We start from the raw sequence: 24,417 nt of genomic DNA, 5'->3' as shown, positions 1-24,417 counted from the left end.
AGCACTACTATTATTGCCCGTTTTTTTTTTTTTTAAAACAATCGAAACTCCAAATGAACTATGCAATGTTTGTAATTAAACATTCGATTGGTCCTTGTTTTTAAGTATGGACTATATCCATAACATGCATAGAAAACCATATTGTTTGCCATGATAGCAAATTGTATCACGAAACGAATAAAATATCATATTGCCCACTCTAGGACCACCTCTGACAAGTTATTATTTGGGTCCATTCTCAACACATCAACATAGTAGTAACATAGGCTGTTCACACAGCATGTAAAAGTGTCCCAAATCTGATATTCTTACCTGGTTGTATGCGACATTAGTCTGAACAGATCAGCTACTAAACTGACCTGTCACAGAACGGCAATCGCTCCCAGAGCTTTCAGTTTCATCTTTGCCAGCATCACAGGAGCTATTATGAAGCTTTATTGATTGACAGCTGGGCTCATTACAAAGAATGTGTTCGAGCTCATCGTAAAAAGGTGTCATCTGAAGTTTTGTACAAAAATATCACCCCAAATGCTTATGAGGTCTCAGCAGTGTGAAATTATGACGAATGTCGAGTTGGATTTACGTAAAAGTTGCATGAATTCCGATCTGGCTGTTCGGACTGAGTTGCATTGGCACAGATTGGATACATGTCAGACTTCAGTGCCACATATGAAAGTGTCTCAAACTGGAATTGAAAATGTCAGATTCAGTGTGTTTTTCCAGTTCACATTTCCACACAGATAACATGTGTCACAAATGATGAAATAGATTGGATTTGGGCCACTTTTGCCTGCTGTGTGAGCAAAGCCGTAGTGGCAGCACTACTGGTCTTTTTTATGGTCTTATTTTCCGATTGTCTTTTGCTATTCCTATCTCTTCCTATTCTGCACTCTTTTGTCTCCCACCATCTGGTATGGAAAACTGACATGAGGCTGACATTCATCTACATCTGATCAGGAATATTGACCTTGAATCAGCAACATTAACTTCCTCTAAAATGTCCTCTATTTGGTGTTCTCTTGCAGTCTTCACTGACCTCCCTCTGCCCCCTTTGTCCTGTGTTGACTGACTGGTTTTCCTATTGTCCTTTATTATTCCCTTCTCTTCCTGTTTGGTACCCTTTTACTGTTTGTCTCTCATGCCCATGAGTCAGAGCTTTTCTTTTATATATCGAATTCATTCCTTATAGGTGCTCTTTGTTTCTCTCTCTCTCTCTCTCTCTCTCTCTCTCTCTCTCTCTCTCTCTCTCTCTCTTTCTATTTCTCTCTCTGACACACCCCACCTCTCTAAATAAAAGGCTAAAGGCAGAGGGGCTGCGGTGGTACAGGGGTGAGGCGTTGGGTGGTGAGTCGGGAGGGGGTGTAGTGGTGTTAGGGTGGTGAGGCGAGGCAGTGGGGGGGTGTATAGTGGCATTAGTGTCAGGAGTGCTGAGCTGAATCCTGACCTCCAGCTGTGCTCTCAAGTGAGGCTAATTTCACCCCTCGCTACGCAGCCGTCTGATCTGCTGCACTCAAAGCCTGCCCAAGCCTGCACGCTAGCACCGCTAACAAAGAGAACCATGACCAAGCACACCTCCACTGTCCCTGCCTCACAGATACACACAGCAGCCAAGACAGGAGCTCTGTTTGTACAGTGTTAGGCCGAAGCCAGATGTGTGGAGAATAATGCTGTTTAGCTGAGGATATAAGGGCTGATATTAGGGCTGAGTTTTATCAGCTAGGCCATCGTTTTGCACTGTCTGCCCATATTAGGAAATCAGGCGTTCTAAACAGCTTTTCTCTCCAGGCATAGCATGGAAAATTGCAAAAATAGGTTTCAAAAATTAGAAAGTTCCAAGCCCAATACATTCTGTACTGTGTACATTCACCCCCTAAATGTCACTGGAACCCAGTTTCTTAAAAGTATCTAAGTGTAAAGATAGAGAGAGTGTTCAGGTGATGCTGGCTTTTCCGTTTAAGAACAATCTTTGTGCTCAGATGCTTTTGGGAAAAGCAGCCTGAATCCAGTGAATAGTGCAGAATAATTGTCAATAGATTCATAATGGTTAAAGCTTAAAACTCTTTTAATTTTTGTATACTTGTCTTTCGTAGTTACCGCCATCTAGAGACATCAACTATTTTATTGACTCTGATTGAAATTTAGAAAGGGCATGTATGAATAAATGAATAAATAAATACATAAACACGATGCTAAGGGTATAACGATTTCAGCGAAATATTGAAACATCAGAAAAATGAACAAAATGTTTGAAATAGTATAGTTTGTCCCATTTCAACAATATTCCAAAATATTTTATACTCTATATAATTTTAAATATTTGTATATATAATTTTATTTAAAAGAGCGTACATGCCTTATTTGAAGGCCTAATTAAGTAAAAGAAGCTCTGAGATTAGTCTGTATATATTACAATGCCTCCCAACCTAATGATTAGAGAATTGGAGATCATATTGAAGGAAATGTGTGAAGTTACATCCATAAATGTGGCCTGGAATTCAAAATCTTGATGCGAAATCATGAAAGACAGAGTTGCAATTCATTGATTAATTGTAGTATCGGCACAGCTCCACTGGATATTGAGCTCTCTCCCAGACTGCAGTAAGGTGCAATTACTGAGGGACTGACTGTTGTTTTGAATAAGAAGCCAATCAACACAAGACGCTAATCACTAGGTTATGAGTTCCTGTGATCGTGTTCAGGCTTTGATATTGTGTTTGGCTGATGGCTGTGTTAGGTCGAGCCACTGCTGCCCTTTTTAAGCAGACATCACAGAAAGTGCTGTGCCCTCTCTGTTTCCGTGGTAACAAGGCAGAGAGCCTTGTACGTGGCTTGTCCCCTTATCGTGGGACGACACCCTTCTTCCTGCTGCAGGGCAATGCCACCCCCCTCCCAAACACACTCATAAACACACACTTTCACACATTGCGCAGTCTGTGTGTGGAGATTGTGTCTTGAATCCAATGAATCTGCTTGCTTTCTGATTTAAACCTAGCATCAGTTGCATGTGTTTGCTTGAATGAAGACTGCTGGGTGGTATTTCTAAATTCAAGATCATGATATTTTATAAATACGTTGTGGTTAATGAGTCTATTCTGTCTGAATGCTGGTACTCTATGCAAGTGGTTTTCAAATTGTTGGTGACCCACTGGTTTGTAGGGAGGGAATGAGTGAGTCATGAAGATGCTGTATCAATTCATAATTTTGGTTGCTTTTCCACAAGAGCAGAGCTGAATGAAGGGCATTTTAGATCAGAAGAGTGAACTAAGCCATTTCTGCTTTGCATTGCTCTGTTCACAGAGCTCGCGTGTGTTAGCAATGCCTTTGAGTTCACAAAGTATAGCTTTCTACCTCGCGCTTCATGTGAACGGTGACGGTATTAAGGATTAAGTGGTCATATCATTCAAAGCTTTAAGTCTCGCAATGAGCTTCATACCACTAGAAGTGCAAAATACACCCATTTTCAGCTTGCGATTGGCATGTAAAAATGTTGCAAAAACATTTAACTTTGCTGCCAAGCTGCATAAAGTAAGCTTGCTTTAGCCTAATTTATGCTGTTGATATTTTGCCAAAGCATGCAATAGGCTAACACTAAGGATAACCACAGTTAAGCCAAGCAATCCTAATGCAAATATATGTGCCTGTTTATTTTTAATGTCGTAGTACCAAGCAAATGTTTGCGTGCATGCCACTCTAAAACGCTGCACTTCCACTGTTGGTATTGTATATTGCTGTTAGAACAAAATCTTGTGTCTCCAAAGCGGTAAGTAAGATGGAAAAAACTACTTGACTTTTAATGTCAAACTGACTTTTTTCCAAGTCACTTTCATCTGTTTCTGTAGGTCAGTTCATCTTGAAACGTAGACATATTGTAAAGGACAACAGTCATTTCCAAATTATGTCAAAAACTGAAAAACAATAAAAATAGAAGTACAAGGTTTTGTTCCGACAGCGGCGATATCATGGTGGTATGGACAACACAAAGTATGTAATAATGTATGCCTAAGCATATTTCATTGTTTTATCATGGTATGTTATTGTTTCTGTTGAACAGTAAAATTGCGTAAAAGCAGGCTAAAAGCCCAAGGACAGTAACATTACTTTGAAGGTACTTGAAGCTTTTGTGCTGTTTTGTGCCGTTTTGTTGTTTTTTTCTCATAAAAGTTCACCAAATTACACAGTACTAAAAAACTAGCCATACGCAAATGAGATTTTGAAAAATGACCATTTATTTCAAGTGTGCGTTGATGTTGGAATTGTATGGCAATGCCAATTTCCAATATTTTCCATGTACATATCTGTGCATAGTGATGGATAAACATTTATAAAATGTAGCAATTCAGACTAAAACCACTTAGATTAGCATTATAAACAAATATATTTATTTGCATGCATGAAAAATGAAATGAATGAAATGCAGAAATTTTAGTAAGGTAGCCCACCATCACCTAAACATTCTGCTAGTGTGGGGAGTACAATAAATACCATCAAATATCATATAGAAATATAGGCTAAATAGTATTTTTTAAACTTTTATGCACAGATTATGATATGATTCTGAAATCATCGTACATCTATAATTTAATTGGTTTTCATGTATTTTGAAAGTTTTTTTTAAAACAGCATGAAGCACCAAGCAAATAACAGACATTAAAGTTGGCTAAACGTTTATTTTTTATCAATGTAATAAAAACTAAAATTCTGTACTGTCTTTGTAATACCAGTATAGATGCTATATAACTCAGCACTGAATGTGAACATCACAGCCTTGATCTTCTGGTCTGTGTTTGACCCTGAATGTGTTATATCAGCATAACAGTCCCCATTCAAAGATTACAATGTTATCAGCACATACATGAAAAGCTGCTCCACACACTGAGCGTGCTTGGCCTAACGGGTGTCTTTGTTCTGTTGCAGTGTTCATATCCTGTCTGGGAGGACTTCAGTGCCAAGGCAACCAAGCTGCATGCCCAGCTCCGGTGAGACCACCTTGTGCCTCACATCCGCACCTGTCATTATGAGGACATTATACATGCGTTTATTATTGCAGACTGAGAAAAGCTCATTTCATTATTTCTGCCTTTATTTCTTACACAGAACCACCGTGCTTGCAGCAGTGGCCTTTCTGGATGCCTTTCAGAAGGTGGCAGACATGGCAACCAACACACGAGGTAGGATGTGGTGTATGGGGGGTTTATAAAGCGGCATCATATCGTAGGGGGCCTCATTGGAGAGTTTGTATTGTGTGGATGGATCAGCATACACTCCTAGAAATGAAGGTTCCAAAATGGTTTTTGGCTTTAACGTACAGTTCTAGGTAAAACCTGTAACTGGCATAGAATAGGAGTGTAGTGATATATAAAATGAACAATTTTATTCAGTGTTTTCTATACAGCAAATATAAGGGGCCTTGTGTTCATATGTTTATGTTAATATGTTGATGTTTGCACCATGTGCACTGCTCACATGTATGCACACTATGAGCATTACAGTGCACATAGTTTTAGGTTAAATCCAATTTTCATTTCAGTTTCCAACTGAATTGAAAGATTTAAATGATATTTTTTCATGTTTAATCTGTTAAAATATACATTTTTTGTGTGATTTTTACCTTTCTGCATCATTTGAGCTCAGCAGCTGTCCTTTAGATTATGTGAATATGTTATGATGATTGGACCAATAGAAATGCTCCAAAATTGCTTAGAATAAAACGAGTTTGCATGAACTTACATTGAAAATAAAGAACGTTTTTGCCCTCTCCTGTAAAGTTACTATTTTGGAGATACTTGTTTTTCTTTGGACAGCAACGAAGCACTTCACACGAAAGGAAAAGCTGTTTCAAAGCAGAGTTAGTTTTGTGTGGCTTAAACTGAGCAGAACTTCTCATTGCCATGTCACTCCTTTCGAGTCATCCCCTTAACTGTGATTGGTCAAAGGCATGAGCTTGCTTTTAGTGGTGCTGAGAGTTACACTGAGTTTTTTTAAGCTGTGAGTATTCAAGCAGAAAACGACGTCTCCTTGGCCTTTTTGGTGGTTTGAGTTAATTCGGTGTGGTGTTTGCTACTTATTACACCGTCATGCACAGTTCTTTTTTAGCATATTTACTTCACAGCCATTTAGTTCTTTTATTGTCTGAAAAAAATCACAACTTCTAGAATTTGTAGTAGACTTCTAAAAAGTGAATAAAAAGTATTACTAAAAGTCCAGTATATAAGAAAAGCCTCCCCTTCTGTTTTGCACACCTTAAATAAGAGCAACAGAGGGCCGTATTAGTGATATTAAATGAAGTTCCTTTTGAACTTGAATGTTCTTCGAACTCTCTTTTATGTAAAAATGGTCCTTTAAAGCAGTGTTTATCTCAGGGACCCCCAGACAGTCTGTAATTTTGCTCCAACCTTGCAACACACAATGATCGGTTTGAGAACCACTGCTTTAAAGAACCATCCATTCATAGCTTTTTTAGGGAAACAGAACTGTACCATCTATGGAGCTGCGCTGAGAAACCCTTTCTGTCGCTGTTGTTTTTAAGACTGTAGGGCACGAGAGATGTGTTTAGAAGTCTGTGGATGGTGGATGGAGCATTATGCGGTGGTGTCACATACGATTAGTGCTGCTTTAAATTGCGCTTTTTGGAAAAACTAACTTTACCCCTAATTGTCTTTGGCATCCCCTTCAGAAGATTTTTATCAGCTGTTATAATTGTATTCATTGATTAAAAAGTGCAGCCTACTTATTCAAGCCTTGAGGTACACTTGAACTTGGCTTATGCTCATTCAGCTGCTAGTGACAAAAAAGGCTATGCTTGTCTTCAAAAAATGGATGAAGTGTATGAAGCAGAACAAAGCCTTGGTTCATAGCTGGAGAGAGAGAGAGAGAAAGAGAGAGAGAGAGAGAGAGAGAGAGGGATGGTGGGCGTTAGGTTATTTTTGGACTGCTCGCCAGTCATTGTTGTGAGATGGAGTCAAGATCCTTTGGGAAGTTGTCCAGTGGTAAAGAACACACGTAAAAGGATACTAAAAAAAACACTGTTGTGATTACGACCTTAATTGTCTACCATTTCTCCTTTGTGGGAAGTTCTCTTGTTCTTTCATCTCATTTTAGGCTGCCCTAGGTTATGGTAGTAACCTGTCCCAGTGAGTGAGAGTGTGTGTATGCGTCTGTGTGTGTATATGAAGCTGAGAAAGTGTGTGAGAGAGATGCAGACAGACTCGGAGACTTTAATGAGCTGACAGGGTTTTGGAGCTTTCCTGTGTGGCCTTTTAAAGCAGCAAGGGGTTCTTCCTACCTCCCCTGCAGATGGGGAGGGGGGCAAGGGGACTGCAGATGGATGGAAAGAAGTGATTTTGCTAGCAAAAAATCACATGTACACAGTTTTCTCTTTACTCCAAATGGAGCTGATCAGGAAAGACTTGTGTGTATATATATATGTGTATAGTTGTAGTGGTGGCACTACAGTCCTGTATTACTGACTGTAAATAAAGACACAAACCAGAAAACCACACTGGTGACCAGTATGCCTACTGCTGCACTGTACCGGCTTAAAAAAGAGATCGAGAAACAAAAAAAGATCTCTTATGGAGCCAGAAAGACATGCTATTTTGAGTTTTGACTAATTTTGATAGCCAAGTATTCATAAGAGTTCATGAACGGATAACTGCAGGGTGGGCAAAAGTAGTCACAAAAGGGGAAAAAAAAAACTTAGTCCAAAATTAGTGTAGGGCTGTAGGCTTACTTTCAAATGAGCTAGTTAGTTAACTGGTGCAAAGTTAAATACTGATAAGAACTGATTTTTCTGTTTTGTGTTCGGTGGATGATGTACTGCCATGTTAGTTTGTCAGATAAACGTATTATGCATGGAATAAATACAAATATTCTGAGGTACAAGCAAATCTGTCACATTTTAAAATCCTGGCAATGTGTAAAATCAATTAATCATATATTTTCACTGTCTTCCAGTTAGCTGAGCGCTCAGATACCTGCACGCATCTCCAGTTTGTATACTGTGGTTTGCTCAGTGCGTCTTTTGAGACCTATTCCTCACTGTGATTGGTCCGAGCATCACATTGTCACTGAATAGGGGCTTTTAGAGATTAGTTCAGTGTTGGTTCAGTTTCTGAGCCTCCATTTAGTAGAAAAAAAAATAACCTGTGAATTTGAGTCAGATGATAATAATAAGAAAAGTAATATAGTGGACCTCAAAGCCAATTTGCAAACGATGCCGAAAATAATATTTCAGATATTAGTTATGCTTGTTAGTTATACTGATGTAGACTGCAGCCTGCCTTTCTTTTAAGGGAAATTATGAGAATTATGCTGTTTGAGCTGTTTATAATAAGCACCAAGGGTAAAGAGTAGCACTAGGAGGCATAGATTATGGTCACAGTCTGTGTGGATGGTCTGTGTACATTTTCGAGTGTATCTGTGTAAAAAACCCAGAGAAAAAACCTAATTTTTTCAGGATCAAGGAAAGATGCAATTCATTTTTTATAGCTGAAAGGGAATGTTTGTGAACAAACTTTAAGTTGACTTGGAAAAGCCAGTTACTGACATCAAAATGTTAAAATGGTGAAAGTCTGTTGATGGTTGCTAAAGGGTTGCTTAGATGTTGCTAAGTGCACTGGTACCTTACATTCAGTCCTAACTGAAATTCACTGCCACCTTAAATTCAGTTCCACCTTAAATTGAATGCCACATTAAATGTAGTGACAACTTGAATCGTTTATTCCTGGTTATCGAGTTTACATTTAGGGTTAGGCTTAGAAAGCAGATGTGTGGGTGTTACACATCAAAACAGCTGTTAAGGAGAATTTGTTCATTGTTCAGTGTCAGGAAAAAAGCAGAAAACATGTTTAACAGAAAATGACACGAAAACCTCAACAGCTAAATATATTTTACATTTTTCAGTATTCAAAGTGCCGTTGAACTGTTTTCCTTCTTTTTAGGAGACTTGCGTTCAGTTCTTCAGAGACATTTGCAAGGATATCGTTCCACACCTTCAAAGTTTATTGTCAGAATTTTTATCTAGAAATACGATGTTCCGATGATGTTGCTGGGTTGGACTCCTACTAGACAGATCCAAACCAAGTCAGCCTTGTGTGATTGTTGGTAGTAGAATGTTCTTCCACAGTCACTCTGGTTCATTGGGCTTGCCAGTTCTTTTTTCTTGACATCAACATGTTGCAGCTGCTTTGGAATGTTTGGTCAGTGTTCACAGGTCTTAAGCTTGCTGCTTTATAATGTAACTGGCTCATTGGGGGTTTTAATATTAATATAATATAATAGATTGTACTTAATGGTATTTCTGCTTTTGCTGTGGTCCTATTAATAGTCAAATTTCATTGTAATTGGTATCAACTACCAAAATGTTAGTATAGTGACAACTCTAGCCTATAGTTTTGCACTGGAGCGATAACACTAATGTAACTAAAAAGTAATATGAACATGAATTTGAATTAAAATTGAGTAAAATACATGCCAAACGTCACACTGTAACCTCAAACTGCATCAAAGTTGTTAAATACTCATCATTGTATTATATAATGTTAGCTATAAAATGGAAAAAAGTATATTTGTGGTGGGAGCAATTTTGAAGCCAGATTTTTTGCCAGACTATTTCTTTAACCAGTCAAGGGTGTAGATAGGAATATGCTATTGGCTCATATTGCAAACCGAGAGTAATTGTGCTGACCAGGATGGAGTTAGGTCCCTGAATTAGATGAGAGAAACCTGTCTTTGTGTGCTCTCAAGGACAGCTAGCTCAGGAATGACTGGGTTGGCTCCGTCAAGGCTGTCCTCAGGCATAGCAGAGAAGACACTGAACAGTGCTTTATAGAATGAGTCCATTGGCTGACGACTTCTATGACGTTGACCGCTCAGCCGGTAGACGGGACTGCTGCAGATGCTCACTGTGATTCCAGCACATCTGTGTGCAGAGCTGGTCTCCTGTATGTAGGTCAGGGACATGTCTACAAAGTATAGGTTATGAATGGTTTTCCATTTATTCCTGTATTTTTTAATCTATATTTAATTTAGATTTTAACCATGAAAAGTTTGCTGCTTTTCCTGGTAACCACATAAGAATTTGCTTGACAAAGCACGTATTGCTCTGCAAAATCTTTAGCTAATATGGACAGCAATGTTAGGGGAAATATACAAATAAACCACATTTATTTGATGTCAATTTTTAAGTTATTATGGGAAAATATGAAGCAGAAACTTTGTGAATTTAGCACACCCTACAATACTGGTCTACACAGAGCGCCATACTATCCCTCTGCCCAAATGGCATTTTCCAATAAAAGGCCTGGACTGAATCATTTTGAGTTGTGGTTCATCTCTGACTCAGATGGGAGCCCTAGGGCTGGCCCAGGCCTCATCTCAGGCTTAGAATGGGCTGAAGACAGATGAGCTGTTGTTCTCTCGCTGCCATGTACTTTCCCAGATAGCTCTTAGAGCTCTAAGTGGGCAAGAAACTGCATGACTTAACACGAATTTTTAAACGCTGATGTTCCAGTGATCTCAGCTCTATTTGCAGTACATTATCAAATGCCCTTTTTTCAGTCACCTCCAGCAGATCTCCTCTGGTGCATTTGCATTGGTGCGAATGGCTCTGTCGCTCTCATGCCAAATGCGGCATGGAGGCTGTAGCCTGCCTGTTGGTCATGTGACCTGGTTGATGAACGTCCTGGATGCCAAAGGACAAGCCCTCGCCAACCGTCCACACACCTCACAAACCTGCCCGGGAACAACATCAGAGGGAGACTGAGAGAGGCAGTTCGGCTTGGGATCAAACAGTCTGGGGTATACAACTGGGCAGCTGGAGGGGATGGGTGGAGAGAGATGGAGAGAGAGACGAAACAAAAGAAAGAGAGTGAAGATAAGTGAAGGTGAGGTCAGGGTGGAATATAGCACAAAGCATGTCAGTTCAACTTTGGGTAATAAAGTTGTTATTGTTCTAGCTCTGCCATGAACTGCATTATAGTGATTTTACTGAGCACTGAATTAAGTATTGATTGAAATGTATTGTACTGCACTTATGTATTGTGTTGTGTTGTATTGTATTGAACTGTTATATGTTCAACTCTGTTCCTTTTTCTCTCTGTATCAATAGTGTCTTTTTGGTTCTAGCAGTGTCTGAGCTCAGGACCGGCTTTCTCTCTAACCTATTAGTAACTAGCAAAGATACTTTCTCTAGCTAGACAAAGCACTTCTTGTAAGTCTGCTAAATGCTGTAAATGTAACTATATTTTATTTATTTTTATTTTTTTTATATGCAGTAAAACACTATTCAGAAGATTTCCTGTTGTAATAGGAGGGTCATTTCGCTCTTTAGCCATTTCATTAGCCTATTTAAAAGGCAGAACAAAATCAACACCCTTGGCTTTAATCTGAAGGGGTTGTTTTGGCTTCAAATACGTAGCTGAGCCCAGGACAGGCTGTTTCTGTGATGCACCCTGCACCACACACAGTACAACAAACTTTTTAACCCAGTGAAATGAACATTCACTGCTGTGAAACCACAACAAAGTCAAGAAATGTGAGTTTTAAGGTAAATCCTCGGGGCCCAGTTTCCTGAGAGCATCTTAGCACAAAGATGATTCTGAAATGGTAGAGTGAGCATCACACTCAACACTTTCTCTACCAGTTAAGATGATTTAAACACTAAGATGCTTTTGGGGAACTGGGCCAAAGTTAGTTATTTAGTTCAGTTTAGTTTAGTTAGGCTTCTTGTGACTTGTGTAAGGAGCCAAAAGGTTCATTTTCTCATCATGCCTTGTAAATATAGAAGCACTCGAGGCCAGTGCCATGCACCGTTGTTCTTTGGAGCAAATGCAAGCATTTTCCTTGCAATAGAGAACCCTACCATCATCATACCATTTGTTATCAACAAATAATGTATCGATCACCAATATTTTGTGCATCTCTAGAATTTAACTGAGTCCTTGACCGTTGAAAACTATCCCTGACTGGCTCTATTGATGGCTTATCTCAGTTTTCAGTAGCACATGTGGATGCATGGGCACAGGAGCATAGACAGACTAGCAATGAACCATAGTGTAATGGGAACAAACACACAAACACAAACACACACACATACTCCAGGCCTTCATCCTCTCAGTGGGGGTCTGGTGTGGCGAGGAAGGAAATGAATGCTTCCTGCCAGTAACTGCCTTTAATCTGCTTCTCATTTGCTATCGTTTTACTGCTCTTCCTTTGCCTCCATCCCACCTTCCGTAAGTCTTCCTCCTCCTCTTCTCCTTTCTTCTGCGCTGCTCTTCAAGCTAGTTCAGTAATCCAAAAACACGTGTTATTATTGCAGCCCAGCTTGGAGCAGAGCTGTTGAGAATCTAATGATGTAGACTGCAGCCTGCCTTTCGTTTAAGGGAAATTAGGAGCAAACGCAGTTCCACTTTAAATGTAGTGCCACATTTAAATTGAATGACACCTTGAATGGTTTATTATTGAGTTACTGAGTTTAAGATCAGGGTTAGAATTCGAAAATTCTTCTTACGTGTGGGTGTTACACATCAAAACAGCTGTTAAGGAGAATTCATTCATTTTTCAGTTTCAGGAAAACATGTTTCATAGAAAATTCCACAAAAACCTCAACAGCGAAATATAATAGTACATTTTTTCATTCAAAGTGCCGTTATTACTGTTTTCATTCTCTGCGGGAGATCACTTTAGTTTTTCTTCATATGACTGTCCAAGTAGTCAAAAATATATTCAATAATGATAAGGTCTGGACTCTGGAGTGGCCAGTCCATTGTTTTGATAATAGCAGCTTCTTTCTCAGCATTTCCTTTTCTCAGGAAGGGCTTCTTGACAACTACAAATCCTTTGAGACTCATAGTGTTGAGTTGTCTTTTCACAGTGCCAGGATGGACAGAAACACCTGTGGATTTTTCCAGATCTGAAGCAAGAGTGGAGCTTGATTTTCTCCTCTCTCTCAAAGATGAAAGCTTTAAGTGCTTTGTATCTGACGTTGACAGTTCTGTTGGTCTACCAGCTCTTTTATAGTCGTTAGGAGCCCCATTTTCTCTGTATATTTAATTATATATTACACGCCAGTTTTTTTCAATTATTTTCCTTTGACTTCCCCCTTCTTTATTCAAGTGGATCATCTTGTATCTGATCTCCTCTGAAAAGTGAATAACTTGTACTTAATGACCAATAAATAAATGAAAGCTGGTCCCTGTGTTTTGCGCAGTACTTTATACGTGTGTGGAAACTGAATTGAAATAAGAATCTTTGGCCTGCCTTGTCTCTTGTCGTTCCCTCTGTTGCTCATACGAGTTTCCCTTTGGCAGTATGTGTGCTCACAGCTGTGCTAGGCGAGAATATTAAAGTGCGGGGTCTAGCCCAAACAGCCTGGCACGGCGGCGCTCGTAAAGGGAGAGCATGCAAATGTGCGCTGAGCGCCTCACCCGCCGCTTTACTGCCTGTCTGCGTGAGCCCAATCGCAGCCACTGTAATGAACATCATAAATCTAATTCATACACCAGGGGGCAAAATGGCTTCTCTCCACAGTCATAGAGAACAGGGGGAAAAAAATGTCCTGCAGCCCAGTAACTGGCACACTTGGTCAGGTTGTATTTTTGTGCATGTCAGTGTTTGTGTGGGCTTGTGGGGTGGGGGGGTTACTGGTTCTCCAGATGTGAATAGTGTAGGCGTAGGGTGTTACTGTTCGCACAGGCATGTTAGCAAACACAGGCCAGAGAGGTCCAAGTGGAGCGTCTTGAGTGGACTGGACCACGTCCTGGGCTTTGTTTTATTGATTCACGCATCAAGACAGCAGGAGCCGCGTGGACCATATAGTTCTTTCATCTTTTGAGAAATGTTAAAGAAGTTAAATCCCAACATGTTTTCCAGCAATTCTGCATTTACCTTACATGCTGGTTCTTTAAAATTCAAGAAAGCTTGCAAGAAACAAGAAATGGTTCTTTAAAGACTGGCCCATTGAAAGGTTCTTTAGGGATGTGGCTAAGGTTGGAATCTTTACAGTTGATATCCTTATTTTTAAGATTGTTGCTGCATAGACAGCCTGCTGTATCCTATATGACAGAATTATGGCTGATTTGAATTTTTTCTCTGGTACAAAGAGTGAGTTCTAAAATATTCACTGCGTCCTTGTTGATAAAGGCAGAGTTGTGGGTTTGCCCGTCCATTTCAAGTAGCTCATAGTCTCTCACTGTCTCTCTGCACTAAAGCATGCAGCGTCTTGAATGGTCCTGTCTCAGTACAGACATGCACTATTATGCCTGTTTCCTTTCGACTGAAATGAGTAGTTCATTGTTTTCTAAAGAGAAATTGACCGACTCAAGGGACTCACTGGTTGCAAACAGTTCTATTAGAGAAAGTTTTGAAAACAGTTTTGTTCTTTATGCATGGGTCAGATCACTGCAGGGTCACGTGATGACTTTGGATAAGCAGAAAGGCACTGTAAGGAAAGAAGAGAGAGAGAGAGAGAGAGAGAGAGAGAGAGAACAGAACATTCTGTCAACTGAAGTCAAGGTCGGTCAGAGACCCTAGAGGTTAGCCTTGCTTATGCCAAAAGGAAAACGAAGAGAAAAAAGCCATAAAAAATTCTTAGTAAGCATGTCCGGCCTTGTGCTTTCCCCTTCAACGCTCCTTCATTACAGGCAACAGGAGAGGAGGTGAAGTGCTCTCTAATTCTGCTGGGTGGTGTAGCTCTTTAGGACCTCCCGTTGGCAGAGGGCTCCTGACTCAGCTCTTTCCATGCCACCCCCCCACCACTCTCCACCCCAGAGAGCACCTGTTTCTTACTGAGAGAGTTTATGAGGAGATCAGCACTCTTAAACACCCCCTTCGTTATTCTTATCTCACAATAAAGAATCAGAGTGAGCAGAAATTTCTTAAGATCTATAGTGGCTTTGGATTCAACGTATTCAGGTTATCTTATCTACATTAGTATAGATTAACCCCTTAAATGGCCAGAGCCCACCAGCAGGGCCAAGGTTTTATTATTAGTATGTAATAAGTCTGGGTTTTAAGGGGTTAATTGACAAGACAAAAGGCTGTCACTTTGCATATCTAGAACAAAGTACTAGAATTCTGTTTCTTAAAAAAATCTCACTTTGTCTTTTTCTTTGTAGTTCACTAACATCCTTTATAACATCATCTAATGGCTGAAATCCTGTTTTTCTTGCATTTGACTTTCCTACCGTAGGTCTTCTTATCTTCTTATGACATCTGTGCAGTTTTATGTACCAACAACAGTAATATTTCATTTTTTATATGACCTCTTTTTTAATCCCTCAGAATCCATCAGCTGTTTTGTTACAATTCCTTTTAGATTTGCATATGTAAATGAGCCATGTTTTGATTGGCTGCCTTGTATTGGGCCTCATTCAAAACACAGTCCAGGCTGAACCGTTCCATCACCAACTTCAGGATGAATGAATTGTGCTAAGCTGTCATATGCTGAATAGGAGGGATAGAGGAATATGTACATGTGTTAGTTTTGTGACATCGCAAAGAAGTTCATTTGAAATGGACTGTGTCAGTTTTCATGTATGGTCTGAATGCACTGGGGAGTGAATGGTATGTTTTGAAATTTCATACTACGACACTACATTTGTAGTGACTACAAAAAGTCATATATGGACCCTTTATTAGACCAAGAATGATGTTTAGGTGTCTTTGATTTTACTGTGTTAGTGGATTTTTATGTCATGTGGATTTTTATGTAATGTGGTCCCTTTTATGCAGAGCTTAAGTTGAAGAAAGACAAAATCATATGCGTGTCATGAGGGGCTTTTGCTGTGCTTACCAATGGGATCAAAAAGAAAGTGGGCCTTCAATAACAGCAGCACCTTGAACTATATGACATTAACAAAATCTTAACAGATAGAAGCTTTTTTTGTTTTCATAGCAGCACTTGCTAGTCAATAGATCACTTTCTAAAAGGTGCAAGAGTTTTCAACCTGCACATATCAGAACAATAGCTAGATGGTAGAGATGACTGACAATACATTTGATGATTGTAGAGATGATTGATCAATACAGTGAGACGCTCGTCCAGAAGCAACATTCCAAAAACACGCTGGCAACCCCTTGAAAAAAAAAGAGATGTGCTTCACGTTTTTTTTACCTTCAGAAAAAAATGCAATGTGCCTGCCCCTACAAATGGTTCTGATTGGCTGAACCATGATGGGACACATTTTGAATTTTGTCCCAAATTAACATGCCAAGATATTAAAACGATTGCGCTGTTCATGGAATAATATTTGACCGTTATAGTGCTTGTAAGCTGTAGTGTGCTGTTATTGAACTACACTGTTGGACAGAAGAATAATTGTGATGACTATAAATAATAGTTAATTAAATTACTTTTTGGAACATTGGTGTATTTTGTCATATTATATTTCATCAATAAGCCATTTTACCACAATTAAACACTGTTTAGCTTGATGGTGGTAAAATCAGCAGTGGTTTATTGCTGTAGTAGAATACTTTCCACATATACCACTAAAAGCACAATGTAATCCTCAAAGTGGTGCCGGTTGCAAAGGCAGATAAAGTGTGTTTTTGTTGCTAGAGACCACAACTGCTCATAACAGACCTTCACCAACTGCTCTTCAGGGTGGTATTCCACAGAATCCATGTCCTCCTCATAATGAAGACCACCCATCCCTGTCTACCCATAATGAAGAGACCCATCTTTTCAATGTCATGCTCTATAAAAAGGGATGAACAGCCTCATCTCTGTCTCTCTCTTGGCAGCTGTTTGGTCATCACCTAGCGCCAGATTCCCTGGTCATTAATTAGAAGAGAGGAATGTCGATTTCCATTAGAATCGGTGGCCATGATGACCTTTGGGTTCACATGGCCGAGAGGGGACGTGTCCTTTATCATTCCGACCCATAGCCCATAAAGTGTGGCCTTGGCGGTAGTTATTCACGTGTATTTGGGCTTCCCAAGTGGTAGCCTAATCATTTTTCAAGATTTACCGTTTCTTGCTCTGTGCTTTTTATTGCCTTTCCCAGGAAGCCTGAGTGCATATGAGGAATATGAAAACAGTTGAGGCTCTGCAGCAAGGCACTTTCATCTTATTTCTGATGAAATATTAACAGAGCTTTGGATTGCAGAATTATAGTCCTAATTAAGATGTCTGCCTTTGTAGCCCCTCCAGCTATGCCCCCATGAGAGCCTACTCCGCTGGGACGTGAAACTGAGCGCAGGACCGGAGCTGGAAGAGATATCAGAAATTCAGTGAAAAGCTCTGGTCCCTATAGGTAAAGCGTGCGGTTGCTGACGTGTGTCTGGAATGCCTTGGCTATTCTGAAAGTGCTGATGAGAGGAAGAGACATCCTGCTGTGTATGCATGACAGAGTATTTCCTCGTCTGTTTCCATCCCACAAATGATGGAGGTTTATGATGTTGCAACCTCAACCGTGCCTTTCGGAAAACCAAGCACAAAAGGTAGTATAGAATGGAGGGTCGTGTGGGGGGCAAGTGCGAGTCATGGCCACAGACAGAGGATTTTGTCAGCCTCCCCCTCTGTCTGCACCATCTCTCCCGGTTTTATTCCATTCCATCTCTGTGATTGGTTTTGGCAGCTCAATATGGCCAATGCGCTCGTCATGATAGACTAATCCATGCAAGCGGGGGGTGAACTTGGCCCAGCTTATAGGTTGGCTTCTGCTGGGCTGGATTCACTCACTTGTATTTACATTTTGCTTCGCCGCTGTCGAATCAGGCTCCATTTACATTATGTGAGCATTTCATGATGAATGGACCAAAAGAAATAATCCAGAATGCACTTGGAATAGAAGCTCATTATATTACCACATTAAAGTTGAGACATTTTTGCCTCCTAGAAAGTCACCATTCTGAATATGTGAGCAGTGATTTACCTGTGTTTATGTAGCAGATATGATTTTATCCAGAGTGGCAGCTGTATAGAGTCTTGCCCATGGACACTTAAAGGGGTGGGAATCTCTAGACACCACTTGGTTTGATTTAGATTCTGGCTACCTAGATTATAAACTAATTCTAAAGGCATCTTATTTTTGATTTTTGTAGCCTAAATTATTCCCTGTGTATGTTGTTAACAACTAGTCTCCCTGTATTTGCCTGTTTTTTAGTTCTTTTGTCATGTAGTTACAAGCATGTGCATATATTGATCATTCTATTGAACTAGTTTAAAGGGACAAGGATTATGTTATGATCTATTAAAAACAGGGTATAAATTGAGACGATAATAAGCTAAATATATACTTTACATGTGGTGATGGCTGTCCTAAACCCCTAAATTTCATCTAACTCTTAAATTTCATCCATCCATCCATTTTCTAAGCCGGTTCTCCGTCAGGGTCGCGGAGGGGTGCTGGAGCCTATCCCAGCAGTCTTCGGGCGGAAGGCAGGATACACCCTGGATGGGTCGTCAGTCCATCGCAGGGCAGACAGACAGACACAGACAGTCACTCACACACAGGGGCAATATAACACATCCAATTGGCCTGACTGCATGTCTTTGGACTGTGGGAGGAAACCAGAGAACCCGGAGGAAACCCACGCAGACTCCACACAGAGAGGACCCTGGCCGCCCGGCCGGGGAATCGAACCCAGGCTCTCCTCGCTGTGAGGCGACAGCGCTACCCACCACGCCACCGTGCCGCCCTCTTAAATTTCAAATAATACTTAATTTTTTTTTGTATTTTTACTTTTTTATGATCTTTTTGATTTCTTTTTTACAGTGAAGTTGAAAGTTTTGGATTTATAATGAGTTTAATATTTAAATAAAAATTGCTTTCCTACATTTTCATATCACTACTAACACAAAAGCTGTGTCTCAAGGATAAGGACACAAATGAGGAAGGTTGCATTTCTCAGCCATTATGACACTGAAGGCTGTTATGTTGTGTAGGATCCCTTAAATGTGGCCAAGAAATGGGTCCTTCACGAATATCACTGGAAACATCTTGACGTCAACGCCTGCCAATATAATGAGATTTCATTCCAAGAAATTTTGGACTATTTCTCTTGATCTATTTGTCAGTAAGTAAAGCACAGACAGTGTTTTCAAATAATGGTAAAATATAGTGGTGCAAATACTTTAGATTGAAAATTTACATTTACATATTTAGCAGATGCTCTTATCCACAGCAGTCTAGAACGGTTAGTGTTAGGACTCTCGTCCAAGGATTCTTATTATAATTGCAGTGGCTACAGCAAAAGTTCTACCAACTTCTTGAATAATATGTCCCTGTGACTGAGCCTTCTTAATAGGAAACCATTACCGTTGCTACAATAAGAAATCTCTCTTTCTAGAGGGATCAGTTGATCAGAATCCCTGCTTTAGCTGTTTCCTCCACCACGACTGCTGTTCCCATCACTATGGATCACTGCGCTTCGTAATAGCAGCTCTTGCTCTGAGAGCAGAAGATGCTCCATGGTGGAACATCATTCAGGTACACTCTGCACCAGGCTGCCAATCAGCTTAATGTATTCGGAGGCGGATCTCGACAGTGTTGCTTAGCAACAGAGATGGAGGTTCCCTGGCTGCTTGTTGTGTTGCTAAGCGACTGGGAAAAATGTTGCGGTCAGTTACAATGTTTGGGGAGTAGAGTGATGTGGTACAAACGGATGAGTGTGTTCTCCCAAGCTGTTCTACGGTTGTTTGCAGCCCAAGTAACGAGGGAATGAAGGTCCCGTGTAAGACTGCTGGGGAGCATTCCATACATACTGCCTCAGAAAGCTGGCAGAGCCTCTAGTATGATTTCATGACCTTGTATTTGAAAAAACGTTAGAGAGAAAGATATCTTGTGGAGCCCATTGGTCATTTTTAACTGTCAGAGGTACTACATTCATTTAGCTATATAATCATATAGTACAATTGTGCGGAGATGCACTGATACAGGAATTTTGGGCCAACGTTGATTTTTTTATGTATATGTACATACAAACACTCATCAAATACTGGTTTGCAATATCAATACCAGTGAGTCTAATGTCATTGTCAATTCCTAGTCATTAATTGTATATTTAATCACACTGTAAGTACTGCAATGAATTACATTCACATTCAGTTTATATTCTGAATGGAGAAGTTTGAGTCTGTACGTTTGACCTTGTTCTGTTTGTTTTAATGTCCAGAAATGAAAAAAAGTAAAAAATATAAAGGATGTTTTTTTTTCTCTCTTTCCTCAAAACAGGACACTCCACACAACAGTTACTTTAAATTCAATTTAAAACTTATTAAAATATTTCCTCTTCTGTACAGAAACACTTGTGGGCAGTAGCGAACTCTGACTTTTAGAGTTAGGCCTTCAGTTCATATCCCAGATGTCAACAAATGAGAAATAAACACCTCTGTGCTATCTTCTGTGATTATGAGATTCATTAACATTTAGCCATATTATCGATTAAAAGATGGACATTTGAAACTTGTAAAAGACAATAACATATTTTGTCATGTGTCAGTTTTACAGTGAAGTGAATAAAACACATCGGTCAGGTTATCACTGTCAGTGATGTATGTAGGACTTTCAGAAGGACTTGTTTGACTTGCTACACTCGACCTGATTGGTTGATTCCACTGTCAGTTTCTGATTATGTTGGAGGTTAATCTGACGTGCTATGTCTTCAGTTCAGTTCCTGAAGTCCTAACAGATGGGAGCGCTCACTTAGCTGTATCTGCTTAGATTCCACAGGTAAAACATCGCAACTGGATCATTTTCTGTTGGACATTTTAAGCATTTTACCTTTTTTTTTCCTTTCCACAACTTAATAAAGAGCATTACCTGAATATGTGTACTGTTTACATACAGTAAGCTTGATGACTATATTAAGCAAAACTGAACTAAAATTTACTGACATGTAAAACGTGTAAGGCCTTCTTTGAAGGACCTAGAAGGACCTGAGAGTTCCTCACAGATAGCCGGGTGTTGATTGGAAATCAGACTTCTTTCTTTGCTTGTTTCAGTGAGCTATGAGTGAGACAGAATCCATATTGTTTCCACCGATGATAACTGTCGAAGAGTTTTACAGTTGATCTTTAGCGAGGTCACACTGGCAAATGACAAATGCAGTTATGTGCTATCTTTGTGAAATGTTGACCGTATTGTGGAGTCCTAATACACATGGACATGAACACACACATACACACACCCACACACACACACATGAACTGCTCTCATTAAGAAGAGAGAAGACTTGGTCTTGGCATTGGAGGCCAGCTTGTGCTGCTTCCCACGTACTTGCTGCTGGCTATGGACACAAAGAGAGCTTGTGACATGAGGAAGTGTCCTCACAGAGCAAAGACAGAGAGAGAGAGAGAGAGAGACAGAGAGAGAGAGAGAGAGAGAGAGAGAGGGAGGGGGGAGGGAGCGAGGCCAATAGATGAACATTGTGACTGAAGCTTAATTAAAGACAATAATGTTGTTTTTGTTGCACATTTTCAAAAACAAAGGGGCCGAGTCAGGGAGCTGGACATGGCCTAGATACTCCACAGAGAGAGACACAGGGTGATGGACTCTAAGCACTTAAACAAATAAAGAGTGGTTGTGGATGAGATGGAATCTCAAGCAAGTTCACTTTAACAACATGTGTGCTTTTGTGTATGTATCGAGGTTTGCCATGTCATTCATGTTTGATTTTACCATGGTCAGGTCTTATTGTTGGTACAATTGACCTTCCCTTGCTCTGCCCACCAATACATTGTTTCTTATCACGTTTGTAACCGTAGAAGAGCCCTTTTTGGTGCTATAAAGAACCATTTTCAAGGTTCTACAACCTTGTTTCCAAAAAAGTTGGGAAGGTGTGTTTTTTATTGTTTTTAAAATTTGAATTTGATGCCCACAACACATTTCTAAAAAGTTGGGACTGGGACAGCAAAGGACTGATAAAGTTATGTAATTCTAAAGAACACCTGGTGGAACATCCACAACTAATTAAGTGAATTGGCAACCAATCAGTCATATGATAGGATATAAAAAGAGCATCTCAGAGAGGATGAGTCTTTCAGAAGTAAAGATGGGAAGGGGTTCACCACTTTGTGAACGACTGTGACATTAAATAGTGCAAGTACATCATGCATAACATAAAATAGCAAAGGAAGAAGTCTCTGTATGCAAGGGACAAGGCCAAAAACCAGTATAGCCATGATGTTTGGGCCCTCAGGAAGCACTGCATTAAAAACATGGATGATTCTGTAGTTGAAAGCACTGCATGGGCTCAGAGACACTTCTAAAAACCGCTGTCTATGAACACAGTTTGTCGCTGCATCCACAAATGCAAGTTAAACTCAAAACAGCAAAGAAGAAACTATATATAAACAGGGTCCAGAAACATCGCCATCTTCTCTGGGCCCGAGCTCATTTAAGATGGACGGAGGTGGACTGGAAAAGTGTGCTGTGGTCAGACGAATCAAATTTTGAAATTCAATTGGGAAATGTTGGACGCATCCTCCGGGTTAAAGAAGAGAGGGATAGCTAATTAACCATATGGAGGGAAAAAGCCACAAGGAGGAAAAATAAAACAGACTATGACCAAAATTAGCTTAGAACCTTATGTGTACTTTTCAGGTCATTGGTTTTAGGAGGCTAAAATTTGAAAACATTTCATTATCCAAAAAAATGACAGGACTCAGTGGGTTTTTAGCTGGATGAATAATGGAAGCTAGAAATTAGTTATAGTAAATCAGTTAGCCTGCTTAGTGAAAAAGCTATGCATTCTCAGTCATGCACCTTTTTATTGCACAAAAGTGTAATTAATATTACATACATGCTCGTAAATATGAGCAAACATCACATTTCTCTGTCTTCTCATGATGTAACATAATAAATACTCAAATAGTAATTTCAGTGTTTGAATACTGACACCTTAAGTGGTTAAGGGAGTACTCAAGCACCCATCCACGTAGCTATAAAAAGAGAGCGACATATCTGCAGCAGAAGTGATTTCATAAGTACATTGTTTCTTTATTGAGTAAGAGTATATGGACTACAGTTACCCAGCTGATTGCAGGACTGAAGCGTATTTGCAGGTCACTGTTTTAAGTGCCGTTAAATTCACTCCATTTTAGGATCTGACGAGGCTTTTGGCCTTGTTCCTGTTCCTTCCTGACAGACTAAAGCAATGAAAAAACAACAAGGCCCAAGTCAAACTGCAGCCTAGTCTAGTCATGTAGATAAGGTCACTGGACTCTTATCATGGGAATACTCTGTTACTGCTCAGCCTGTCAAGTGTGTGTGTGTGCGTGCGTGTGTGTGCGTGTGTGTGTGTGTGTGTGTGTGAGAGAGATGGCTGAGGGTGATCAGACAGGCCAGGCCAGACCAGGCTGGAGGTAATCCTCACTATTAAGTGTTAGTAATCAGGCGTGTTCTCCCTGCTGCTACTACTACTGCTGGCTCAGCTACTGCTATCATCACACGTTTTCATTAACCCCGCTGTGCTTTCTCTCTCTGTCTCTCCCTCTCTGTCTCATTCATTTTTCCTCTCTTTCCCTTGCTCTATACTAGGGCTGCACAATATGGACAAAACACTTCTGAAATGTGATTCTTAGAAGTCTTAGAATCAACAGCAGTAACGAAAGTGTGGTGTAATTTGACCAGTGGGACGTGCAAATTCTAAACTTCCAGTCGATACATTTTTGTTTGGAACTACAAGAGGAGATATTTTGTTGTGTCTTGAGTCGATGAAAAAATCCTGTAATATCTTTTTTTGAGGAAAGAAAAGCATTCTTTACTACTTTTTTCATGCATTCAGCATTTATTGATGTTGATACAGAAAAAAACAGTCACATGCCTAACTTAGATGCTAAGGATGTAATTAACTACATAATGACTATGTGTAATTACATTTATATAATACAGCAAAATCACAATAGTAACTGAACTTGTAAGGGTTCAAAAAAACATGTGAACCACTGAAGTGACTATGGTGGGTAATATTTTGAAATTGTCATCAAGAGAAAATGTTTCCAATGCACCTTTCTGTCAATATCATGGGTATCGTCAGGACATCTAGAACACTGAACTGCCTGTATATCATAAAAATATAGATTTAATTTACAGATTCAATTATACAGAGCTTGTAAATAACAACAGGCAGTATATATTAAATATATAAACTTTACAGTAACAAGCAACTGATTGTCCTTTATGACATTATGACCACTGTGACACCCATTATGACATTATTCATTTATTTGTAACAGTTGTTTGGTTTTTCTCCTGTTTCACCACCTCTGTCTGAGAAACTGAAGATGATACATGTTATTTTTTTTAGTTAAAAAATAAGTGAACACTGGCAATTTACTGAATTTAACAAATTGGAACAAATAAAACAGAACATGTGGCCTGTGAAAAAGTTACAGTGCATTTTACATTTAATTTAAAAATATCAGATCATTACACTATTTATCATGAATATGCCATGAGAAATGTTCTATTT

General features: G+C 39.7%; 1 protein-coding gene across 6 annotated transcripts in view; it reads left to right on the top strand.

Annotated features, from left to right (window-relative positions):
* The window catches only part of mtss1lb (MTSS I-BAR domain containing 2b), a 111,404-nt gene that overhangs the window by 16,542 nt on the left and 70,445 nt on the right, over positions 1-24,417 (top strand). For all 6 annotated transcript variants that reach the window (XM_017716407.2, XM_017716405.2, XM_017716404.2 and 3 more), the window contains exons 2-3: positions 4,915-4,976; positions 5,095-5,168. In XM_017716407.2, coding sequence (XP_017571896.1) covers positions 4,915-4,976; positions 5,095-5,168 — 136 coding nt within the window. The remainder of the gene's footprint in view (positions 1-4,914; positions 4,977-5,094; positions 5,169-24,417) is intronic.

This window comes from Pygocentrus nattereri, chromosome 25 (genome assembly GCF_015220715.1).
Source record: "Pygocentrus nattereri isolate fPygNat1 chromosome 25, fPygNat1.pri, whole genome shotgun sequence".
Taxonomy (NCBI): domain Eukaryota; kingdom Metazoa; phylum Chordata; class Actinopteri; order Characiformes; family Serrasalmidae; genus Pygocentrus; species Pygocentrus nattereri.
Note: the sequence above shows the minus strand (reverse complement) of the source record. Positions and strands in the feature narration are given on the sequence as shown.